This window comes from Meleagris gallopavo, chromosome 16 (genome assembly GCF_000146605.3).
Source record: "Meleagris gallopavo isolate NT-WF06-2002-E0010 breed Aviagen turkey brand Nicholas breeding stock chromosome 16, Turkey_5.1, whole genome shotgun sequence".
Lineage (NCBI taxonomy): Eukaryota > Metazoa > Chordata > Aves > Galliformes > Phasianidae > Meleagris > Meleagris gallopavo.
In genome coordinates this window covers 6,785,162-6,796,734 of record NC_015026.2, presented here as the reverse complement: position 1 = coordinate 6,796,734, position 11,573 = coordinate 6,785,162, and the positions used below count along the sequence as shown (strand labels likewise).

The 11,573-nt window shown below is 53.7% G+C and overlaps 1 protein-coding gene across 1 annotated transcript in view; it reads right to left on the bottom strand.

The window, feature by feature from the left end:
• Positions 1-5,274: 5,274 nt before the first annotated feature.
• Positions 5,275-11,573, bottom strand: part of CACNG3 (calcium voltage-gated channel auxiliary subunit gamma 3) — a 6,614-nt gene continuing 315 nt past the window's right edge. The window contains exons 2-4 of the mRNA XM_031555780.1: positions 8,103-8,389; positions 7,189-7,329; positions 5,275-6,642 (exon numbers count right to left, since the gene is read on the bottom strand). Of these exons, the coding sequence (XP_031411640.1) occupies positions 6,131-6,642; positions 7,189-7,329; positions 8,103-8,389 (940 nt within the window). The 3' untranslated portion in view covers positions 5,275-6,130. The remainder of the gene's footprint in view (positions 6,643-7,188; positions 7,330-8,102; positions 8,390-11,573) is intronic.

Here is an 11,573-nt window from a genome sequence, read left to right as displayed (position 1 = left end):
CCTGGCACTGGGCACAGCAGTTCCTGGCACCCTGAGGATGCAGTGAGCTCCATCCAGCCCCAGCCTGCAAGTTAGGAACAGACCCCACAGCCCCCGCTGTGCCTGGTCCCCCTCAGCTGCCTGCACCCTTGGTGCAGCTGCAATCAATGCCACCCCAATTAGCACTGCTGCAGCTGTGCTTTGCGCTTACTGGCTTCTCAGAGAGCCCTTGTAGTGTCATGGTTAGGGGACAAGAGACAGGGAATGCCCGTGTGGTGACCTTAGGGCAGGCTCCTGTTGTACTTTGGCTCTTGAGCAGCCCCTCCCCCCATCCTACCAGTTCTGTCTTCTTGGTATGGCTTTTGCTGGGACAAACCCCCCACAGCTGCCATCCCACGGTCGATGCCCAGCCCTCAGCTCCCTGTGGTGTTCCCTGAAGGCAGCAGCTCGCTGCTCTGTTCCCCATCAGCTGTAGAATTTATAGGAGTGTGTCAGGATCCTCTGCCAAGCCCCATTACTATGTATGCTTTGGTTTAAGGCTGGCGATAAAACCTGGTGGCAGTGGTTTGCATTGACTTGTGGGGGCTGACAGCACTGCTGCACAGAGTGCTGCTCCTGGGAGCCTCTCCCAGCTGCTGGGATCCCAGTGCTGCTCCATCCCTGAGGACTGGGGACATGTGCAGGGAACACATGGCATCTGCACACTCAGCAGCCCCAGAGCCACTGAGTGTTGTGTTCCCATGGGGAATAAGGGGAACTCTGGCCCCTGAGGAGGAGCAGGCGAGACTTGAATCTCCCTGGAGTATTTCCTAGTGCTTTTAATTGATGCAAATGGATGAGCTCTGATGGCATTATTGTGTGGGGATTGCTGGACTTACTGGGACAGAGCAGTGACGGAAGGATAATAACCACTGCCACGTGCATAAGTGACACTCTCACAATGGAAGAACACATGCAGGCTGAAGGTTGGTGCTGCAAGCTCTGTGCAGGAAAGGCTGCACCCACGAGGGACCCCCGCAGGGACCCCCAGCCATCATCTGGTGTCACAGTGGGGTGGCCCCAGCCCTGCAGCCCTTTGCCTTCTGCCACTTGGGTGCTGGGGTCTCTGCAGGAAACTTGCTGAGCATTGCAACTGCTGCACCATGAGAGCAGCAGCAGTGTTTGGCCTATTTATTTTTTTCCTTTGCTGTTGTTCCTCCCCTTCTCTCTTCAAATCTTCCTTTGAAACCAAAACTTCCTGTTGTCTGAAATGGACAATCAGAGCTCCGGCAGCTGCAGCCCGAGAGCTTTGGTGCTTGGCAGCAGGATGAGAACTGCAAAACTATTTCTTTGAGGCAAATTATGCATTCATCTTGCTCATTTAAAACAAAATATGATTTGCAATTTAACTTTCCATAATGAGCTCCTGCTATTATACGGTTTCCATAATGGCTGGTTTCACTGAAACAGATTGTTGGTGCACATGGTTTACAAAACATTTTCAATGCAAGCCCCGTTTTTTCTTATTTTAAATAGCAACAGCTGCTAAGCATGATAATTATTGTATTTCATCAAAATAAACGTACCAAGTTGCTTCTTAACGCTACTTGGTGCAGTTTTCCAGCAGACCTGGTGGTTACTAAAGATGGGGGAAGTTGTGATGGAGTGACAACAGTTTGTCAGCAAAGAGATGCCGCTGAGCTGAGGGTTTGCTGCTTGAGCATTTCTTGGGGAAATTTAAGAGCTGGGCTTAGCAGCCATGGCCAGGCAAAGATTTAAGGTGCACAGCACTCCTGGCAGCTGATAACAGTACTGGAGAAGCTCTTGCAGCTGCTGAATGAAGGCTGCCCTTTGGAGCACCTCAGCTCTTGGATTTAGATGACATATAGTAATGGCACCGCAGAAGCCATTACTGTCCATCAAGGAAATAATAAACACGCGCTGTGAATTGCTTGGACCCACCTGGGCTTTTGAGAGTTATTTCAAATGGTAGAAAAAGAACAACAAACAAATCAAAGCAAGGGAGGGCAAAGGACAATGTCAGAGAAGGAGCAACCAAGGAGGTGGCTGCTGAGGTTGAGGAGCCCATCCTACAGCACGGTGTGGGATGTGGGTACCTGCAGAACTGGGCTTGAGAAAACATGGTGGGAAGGGAAGGAGAAGGGAAGGAGGAGAAGGGAAGCTCCACGCTGATCCACACGCAGGTGATGTTCCCTCCATGTCTGTATGGGTGCCAACTTCTGCCAGCTGATGCGTGCAGATCCTAGTTGGGATTTCTGTCTACTAAAACAGCAATACAGCAATTAAAGCACTCCCTTGAGATGCAAGCAGCAGCAGGACCTGCAGTGACCAGAATGCAGGGGCTGCAGCTCCCCACTGCCATCCCCATCCCAGGGCTGTGCCTTTGACCCCATCCCTCTGCCTTCTGAACACCCCCACTGTGCGGTCCCTCTGCAGCAGGATGGATGCGGTACCCATGGCAACAGCCACTCCTGTGCTGACATTGGAACAACAGACGCTGACCTTGGTGGACACAGTTGCATTAGCAGCGTAACCAGAATGAAGCTCATTACATTTTCAGTGGGGTCATTCCGAGGACAATAACATTACCTGAAGTCTTCTGCTCAGGTGAGATGAGCCCACGGCTTGTGCTTATTTTGCAGTGACCATACAATGATCTAAAACTGCAAAAAGGCTTTGTACAATAAATACAGAGCTGTTCTAGAGCTCTGCAGCACACTTAAATCAGGCTGCTCACATACCATGTAGGCTGGTACTGGCTGGCTGGTGTGGGCTGGAAGTAGGAGCAGCAGGAACTCCTGCCCATGGTGGCATCAGTGGGGAGACAGCATGTGGTGATTGCCCGCACTACTCCCTGGGATTGCCAGCAAGAGAATGAGGTAAGGGGTAACTGCTGGTCCAGTTCCTTGAATTTGGACAAATCTTTTAAAATCCTTTTTCCCTGAATGGTTGGAAAGATCGGGAGATAGGCAGAATGCAGACTTTCAGGTACTGAAATTAAACTTGTTAAGAAATCCATATTGATTCGCGCTTCTGTGAAAAATATTGAAGCCTCTGGATTTAGCCTGGGTATTGATTTTCTCTCTCAGGGCAAAGACACTGGCATGCAGGGCAGACGTGGCACGTGGCAGAGAGCACCTTTCACTGCCACCTGCCCGCATCCCTTTGCCACCACTCAGGCTCACAGGGAGCATCTGCAACTCATTTCAGTGTCACCATTTGCAAGGCTGTGCCACTGCTCTGCTCTGCACCCAGGTCTCCACGCTTGTCTCTCTTTTCTGCTAACATCTTCTAGCTCAGCCTTTGCTGGGACACTACCACCAGATGCTGTGGCAGTACCTGTTTTCTCCCAGCCAGAAGCAGTGGTGCCATGTGCTGGGCTAGGGCTGGGCGAGACAGAGAACAAAGGACAACAACAACAACAAAAGGACAATGACATTACAAAGATCAATAGCTGGAGGTGGTCTGCCTCAGAAATAACCAAACAAACCCTTCAGATAGCAAGATCAGCTTCCAGGACAGTAAAGCAGGGATGTGCAGCCCGTGCCACTGCATCCCTGGCACCTCACAGAGAGACCATTTCCTGGGGCACCTCCTGCTTCTCGTCAGTGAATCAGGGATAACTCAGTTACCTTTGGAAAATCAATTCTCTGTCCTCTGCTGTCTCCTGGCTCACTTCCCTCAAGGAAAACACCAGTAACACAAATCACCCCAAAAGTGACTGGGGCACCAAAGCACGCTGTGCTGGTGCAGCACATAGCACAGTAGCACCCCTGTTGTTCCCGAGCACTGCTCCCACAGGTGACCACAAAGGCAGTAAATACAAGACAGCAGATGTCATCATCCTAACAGCACGCTCAGTTACATCACCGACAATTGCCATGACGCTGGAGTTTCTCAGCCTGAAGCAGACCCAGCATTTGCTGGCAGTGAGCTGCACTCCACCCAGCCCTGTAGCTGCTCCGCCTGCTGGGGAGACTGGGGTGCGTGTGCAAGCAGCCCTGCTGCTGGGCTGTGCTGCTGGGATTTGTTCCCAGCTACCAGTGTGCCCTGCTCACATGCTTTGCTGTTCCCGGTAAGTGCAATCAGAGCTTCTTACCTGCAGTATTTGGTGACTCAGCTGGAAGCTGCTTCCTGGGGATTTAGTTCTGAAAAAAATGTCACTTTTACAGAAGCACAGAGCTGTAGGTGTTGGAAAGGGACTCTGGAGCTCCACCAGCCCAATCCCCACAGCAGGTTCCCTGCAGCAGGTTGCACAGGGACACATCCAGGCAGGTTTGCAGCCCTCCGCTGGGATCTCTCCCTGTCTGCCAGTACCTAGGGAGTCCAGCACTGAGTGCAGTGCTCCAGGTGTGGCCTCCCCAGGGCAGAGCAGAGGGGAAGATCATTTCTCTCACCTGCTGGCTTCACTGTGCAATGCAGCCCAGAGTCCCATTGGCATTCTTGGCCACCAGGGCACGCTGCTGGCTCATGGGCACCCTTGCGGTCAACTATTAGTCAGCCATAGGTTGACGAGGACACCATTAGCCTTCTTGGCCTTGAAAGCACTCTGCTGACTCATGGTCAGCCTGCTGCCACCAGGACGCCCTGGCATTGCTTGATGCTGTTTTCTAAGGGCACCCACCTGGAAGAGGTGTGCTGGGAGTTGTAGAGCCCTGCACGACTGGTGATCACGCCCCAGGTAAACTAAAATGTTGCTGTTTCTGCATTCTACACCACAAGCCCTTTCACTACTTCATGTTTAAATATTTCCCTAGGATCGGGATGCTTCACTTCCTCGGCTGTTTTTAATACATGCAATCAGCGACTGCTGCAATTAAGAGGCCTAATTAGCATTTGAATAGGACTTCTCACCCACTCCTTACAACAGCAGCAAACAAGCCATGAGGACAGGAGCTGCATCAGGAACTTCCCTTGCACAGGGCAATCGGGATCTCTTCTACCCCTGCACCCATGGTGCTGCCATGGGAATCCATCACTTTAGTCAGGCAGTTATGTGAGGTTTCCTCTAAAGTGCACAGCTCTAGGAGCAGCTGGTCAGGCCCTGCTGCATCAAGATGAGCCCTGCTCTGGACAGGGACACAGCTCAGTGCTCAGAGCCAACCCTGTGGCCACCTGCAGAAGGCAGAGCCCAGCGACACAGGGGCTCCCACTGCACCCAGAAATACCTGGACCCAGAGTGGTCCCTTCCCCATGCAGCCCCCCGGGTGCAGCTCCAATGAGATGCTGTGCACGATCCCTGGTGACACAGCACAGCACACACCACCTATCCAGCCAAGGAACTTGCTTGCCAAACTGGATGACTTTATTTTATTTTTCCCATTCATCTCCTGGTCGTATTCATTATAGAACCACACACCATCAGCACACCAACCACAGCCGAGGCCTGGTCATAATCCCAGCTTCTTCTCAGCGTGACCAGGTCAAGTGTAGCCTCCTCTGTTGTACCCAGACAGTAATTAGTGGCTGTGAGGGTATTAATTTTCAGGAATTATTTCGTTTTCTTGCAACGTTAGAGGTTAATTAAATGCTGGCTAATTGCTACCAGTCATTGGAGAAATTTTGCTCCTGAGTCCATTGATGGTCTGAATGCACCAAAAGGAAGAAAGAAAGAATGGAGGAAAGAAAGAAGCCCTTTCATGACCACAGAAAATTGCAAAAGGATGTTTCTTCCAACCTGACATGACAAAATTGAATTCCAAGCTATTTAATGCATGCACGAAACACCATAAAGAAGCCCATCCCGAGCACTCCACCCACCACAACGGGACGCGGTTTCAAGACCATGAGCAGAGCAGCCAGCTCTGGGCTCCAGGCGTTCCGCTGGGAGTAATGACCCGACGGGGTTCTCACAGACAGGGCTGTCGCCAGCATTTCCAGTGGGACATACAGCTAAGGGAACACTGCGGTTATTATCAACATTAACGATGGTGACTTTGGGAATCCCCCAACCTGCCCTCTGGGCGCTGGGGCTGTCCCCACCAGGACAGCACGTCCCAGCCCGGTATCCCCCAGGGTGGCACCCGGGGAAATGGGCACGGGGAGCTCATTGGGGTGTCCTTAAAAGTGGGATTTCATGGGTTACACCGTCACGAGGATCATGTCATGCAGCCTGACAAAACACCTCTGTACACGTGCCCGGCGGCGGGGCTCAGACCGGCGTGGTTCGTCTGTTGGCCGGGTTGTTGTGCAAAGACTCCTTGAACTCTTTGGGGATGGAGTTGTGGACCTGTAAAAAACCGTGGTCCCGCTCCGAGTTGAGCAGCGTCCCCATGGTGACCTTGGAGGGATCCCTGGAGAGGGTGAACATGGAGATGTCGGTGGAGGGGATGGTGCCGAAGCCCTTGCTGATGGGCGACATGTCCCGGGAGCGCGGCTCGGTGGAGCGCGAGCTGGACCGCCGGCGGAAGCGGTACCGGTAGGGGGGCAGGCGGGTGAATGCCGACCGCTTCAGCAGCTCCGAGTGGGACCTGGCGCGGATCTGGCGGTGCTTCTCGATGTACATGTGCACGGCGATCACCCCCACCATCTCGGCGATGATGAAGGACAGCGCGCCAAAGTAGAAGGACCAGCCGTAGGAGTAGCTCTTCTTGGAGTCGCTCTGCCCCGGGTCCCCCGCGTTGGCTGAGATGTAGACGATGATCCCGATGATGTTACTGAGACCTGTGGGAGGAGGAGAGGGATGGGGCCAGCAGCATCCTTACAGGGTCAGCCCTGGTTCCCAGAGCTGAGACCTGCACGAAGCAAAGTGCTCTCAATTCCTGATGCAGCCCAGAGACTTTTCTTTGGGTTTTGGGCAATTTCTGCACTGCCAGCAGAGCTTCAGGGCTGGGAAGCTGCTAATACATTTCTGTATTTACTTAATGAATCAATTATGTTTTTTCTGTTGTTTTCTCATCTGCATCAGCGGCTCCTTCCAGCCAGAAGAGGGAGAGTAATTTGTCTCTTTGTGGGGAGAAGAAAAACACAGAATAGAGCAGTTCCTTGAGACAAAGACATTGTCGTAAGACAATCAGTGGGAGCGCTGGGGAGCTGTGCACAGAGAAGAGCAGACCTGATGGTGCTGCTCTGCAGGAAGTCTGCAGCAGCCCCTCCACCTGCTGCCCAGCATTGCAGGCTCCACAGGGCTGAGCCCCCTGTGCTGCTGGCCTTGGCGACCCGGACCTGCCCTCAGCCTCTGTGCTCCCCAGCAAGCCCAGAGCCCATCACCTGCTGAGACAAAGAAGATGCCGGCGCTGAGGATGACGTTGTGTTTGCTCTTGTAGAACTCGCTGGCTGCCACGCACAGCCCCCCAAAGAAGAGCAGGCCCACACTGAGGATTGGGAAGATGCTGGAGGCTCTGACAGCACCTGTGGCGTAAAGACAGGGCACAGGCTGAAGGACCCTGGGCTCTGCTGGGCTCTGGCCTGCCCTAGGTTGGCACACAGGCTGCTGCTATGGCCCTATAGATACCAGTTCTCAGGAGTCACTACTTAAAGAGGGGCCCTTTCTGTTCACCCTTTCAGAAGTTCAGCCTCCAAACTGACTGCAAAGAGCAATTAATGCAGCAAATCCCTCCCTGCTGCTAAAACAAAGGCACCTAAAATATGCTGTGCCTTGGTTTGGGCTCTCATGCCTCTCTTAGGACCCATATTAAATGCACAGTAATACAGAGAAGCCCCATTAAAATGCCATTCTGGGGGCTTTAAAATAGACTTTTTTTTTGTTTAACTGTGGGAGGGGGTGGAGAGAGCTTAAATGTTCATCTGCTAAAATGGCAAACCAACTCCATTAGACACATTCCACTTCAGGCGGGTGCACAGCACAGCACTCCCTGCAGTGCTGCAGCACTGCTGGGGGGTCTCTGTGCCTGTGGTGCTCACCCAATGTGCCATGCAAACTTTCCAGCCTGACACAGGGATGTTTGCTGACAAGTTGGGCATTGCACACTTGCATTCCCTGCTCAGTCAGGGTATGCCTTGTGTGCACTCACCTTCCCCCAGCAGCTGTCAGTTTGCACCTTTGTGCCTCACATTTGAGCAAAGGGCTCAGAAGGTGCTGGGGGGGATTTGCCTCATCCCAGCACCGGGGGTCCATGATGAGGCCCTGGGGCTTGGGGCAACGTGTGGGGCAGCAGACTCACGGAGGAGGTATTCAGCTGTGTCCTGCTCGTAGTCCGCATCCTCAGGAAAGTGGTCGATCTTCTTGCAGACTCCTCGGAAGGTTCCTGGGGAGACACAAGGCAGGGCTTTCAGCTGCTGGTAGGGCCTGGGGCAGCTGATGCTCTGCACCTGGTGGCCTCCCAGTTCATATTTGGAAAAAAAGGCTCTTTTCTTTTTCTTTTTTTGGCCTTTTCCCTCCCCTCCTGCCTCTGAAGCAAAACAAAAGCATTTCGCCTCTAAGTGTCTGCCTGTTTGATTTGGATCATTCCTTGCTGTGACTCAGGGCTCAGCTCTCTCCTGTGCCAAAGTGATGTGGTTGTGCCACAGAAAGAAGAAGCCAAGGATGAGCCCACTCCTGCCAGGTGATGCACAGCAGAGTGGTGCAGGGAGCGAGCACGGGGAGAGAGCCTGCAGGACCCACGGAGCTGCTGTCTCCAAAGCGAGCAGCAAACATTAATGCAGGAGCGTGCACAGGTGTTGACAAATGTTGTTCCCGATGTTACGCATGGGGAAACCGAGGCACAGAGTTTATCTTCTCTGAAGTGAAAGCTCAAGGTGGGGCAGGAGGGATCCCGCAGCTGTCTCCATTTGGGTTATGGCTCCTGCATGAAGCAGCTAGTGCTCACATGGAGTTTGACCCAGTGCAGATGGTGGCAGTGTAGGTTCTGGGGACCTCTCTTCTCCCATACGGGTGCACCACGTGCTCCTGGCCTACCCAAAGCCATCACAAGGCATGCTGCTTCCTACCGTACCCCATCCCCATCAGCTCCAGCTCTGGGCTGGGGGGAGCTGAGCATCGTGACAGGCATCAATTAAAGCCTGGCAATGAAGCTCTGGAGGTGGCAAGCTGTCATCGGAGCAGAGGCGCGGCATCGGAGGGAGAAGCGCCTGCTCCTGTTGCTTTGGGAACTGCGGGCGCAGAGGAAGCTGAGAATGGGCTGCACCAGTGGGGTAGGCAGCACTGGGCAGGCAAGGGCAGCACATGTGGCACAGCCACCTCTTCCTCCTCCTTCCCAGCTCCTGCCTTCCTGCATCTCCTTCGCCCTGTGCCCATCAGCCATGCTCTGCCCCACGCACTGCCCACTGTGTTTCTCTCCTTCCTTCTCAGCTGTCACTCAGCTGTTGGACCACACCAAACGCCAGCACCCTGACACCGGGTCCCACCATGACATATCCCTACTCTTGACACGGGATGGGTTAGCTGGTGGAAGGTTCCAGCACAAGTCTGTCTGTGACTTTCAGTGCCTCGACAACAGTGAAGCCCCAGCCCTGCTCTGCCCATGCAGCTCTGCCTTCCCCAATGCACCCCAACAGGACAACTCCATCAGGAGCGAAGCCCTGAGCAGCAGCAGAACAACACAGCAGGATGCACACAGCTGTGCTGCATCGACTCTCCTCCCCAGCTGAAGTTGCAACCTCTGCTTCAGCGCTTTCTGACCGACCAAAACACTTCATTTGCAACAGAGAATGACTTAAAAAATAATGAAGATAAACAAACAAACAACACACACACAAAAAAGTGACTTTTCCAGTGCTGGCACAGGGCCTTTGCTCAGCTGCAGGACTGAGCACCAGTTCCTGCCCGCTGCCCATGCTTAGGGGCAGCACTTCAGGGCCCCCACACCCCCAGCCCCAGCTCTGAGCCCCATCCTATGGGCCATGGCACCGCACACCCCACGCTGCCGCCCCGCCGCATCTATTTCACGCGCTGACATTTATGTCGGATCCTTTACTCCGTTCTGTTCATTAACTGATGACTGTTACCATGGTGACTGTTTAGTCACCCGACACACCAAAAATGTCCCAAACTCCAAACAAATGCAATGCTGAGTGCCCCCAACTCCCATCTCTCCTGGGGAGGAGCCGCCCTCATGCCGCTGCTCGCTCCGTGTCCCTTTGCTCCGCCCTGCAGGACAGCACTGCGGTGCAATAGAACCAGACCATGGGCTGTGAAAAGCCACTGCCCACTGACTTGCTCTCATGGCAGCCCTGCCTGTAGGGAACAGCAAACCTGGAAGAGATGAACTCACGGAACACATTTTGCATTCAGCATTTTGGACTGCATTCCCTCCACCTGTGCTCCAGGCAATTCCTCAGGCCCCGCCACCCCCCAGACCGCAGCCCCCCACTGCACATGATCCTCATGCTGCCCTCTGCTCCCCCTGCTCCCGGGACGATGTTTTCCTTTCAGCTTTCTGCTGCTGGTTTAGTTCATTTGTATTTCGATGTAGGCACTCTCTGCACTGCATTTATCAGAGAATGCAAAGGCAATTAATTGATTTTATCTCAGGTCCGTTTCCCCTCAAAGCCCTTTCCCCAGGGAGGGCCTATGGGAGGGGGCTGGGAGAAGCACTGTTCTCGCAGTGCCAGCGGTGTTAACAGTCAGGGACACAGACCCTCACCTGAGCAGCCAGAAGAGCAAAGAGCTCTGGCTGTGGTTTTAACACCTCATTATTTTTCATCCAGTGAAACAGCTTTCAGAGATCGCTGCAGCTGCTCAGTGTGCAAAGCACAACTTGGGCTTGGGAAGATGAGCTAACGCTGCTCTTCAATGAGAACAGAGCTCTCACCAGCCTATTCCTCAATGGGCTCAGCCCAGCAGGAGCCACAGTCCTGCTGCCGGGTCAGGCCCAGCACTTGGCACTACCCGGGGAGTTGAGCTACAGACAGCCCATCCGGCTGAACCCACGCAGTGTGAGTGACACGGCCGTGGTGTCCTGAGCCCTCTGGCATTCACCACCCACAGGAGAACAGAGCCTGGAGCTCAGCTGCAGCACTCTGTGCTGTGTGCCTGTGACACACCTCGGAGATGCTCAGGCACCCAGCTCCCAGCAAGACTCCAAAATATCTTCCAGGAATCCAAATTCCAGAGCTCTCTCTCTCTTTTTTTTTTCTCTTTTTTACCTCCCACCCACCACCCAGATGCCTGCAGAGTTGGAAGGATTCATTTTCTCCTTCCCTTCCCCAGCTTCACGTGGTGCCACCGGGCTGAGAACTGCCTGCCTGAGAGCTGCACCCTCTGCACTCGATGCAAAGCAGTGAGGACACAGCAGGTGTAGGGCTGGTGTTTTCTCATCCTGAAACAGGCTTTGTGGTCCTTCAGACCGCAGCCTGCCACCTTCTCACAAGGCATCTGCTTGCACGAACCCTGCTGGCGAGCTGCTGAACTAAGATTAGTGTGTGCAACGGTTGGGAAAAGCCCTGTGCTCCACATTGCTCTGCTGAGATGGGTTCCCTGCAGCATGGCACATACTACTTCCCCAGCACCACAGCCCCCCTGAGCATCCCCGCTCCCCTCAGTGGCCCAGTGCCAGATCCCCCAGCAGGGCAATGTGGCTCCCCCTCCTTCACACCCTCTCCTCCTCTCCGGTGGTGGTTGGTGTCTCAGCTGTCACCTACACAGATATGTATTTTCTGAAGGGCTTTTTTTTTTCCTTACCCTTTGGAAAAAA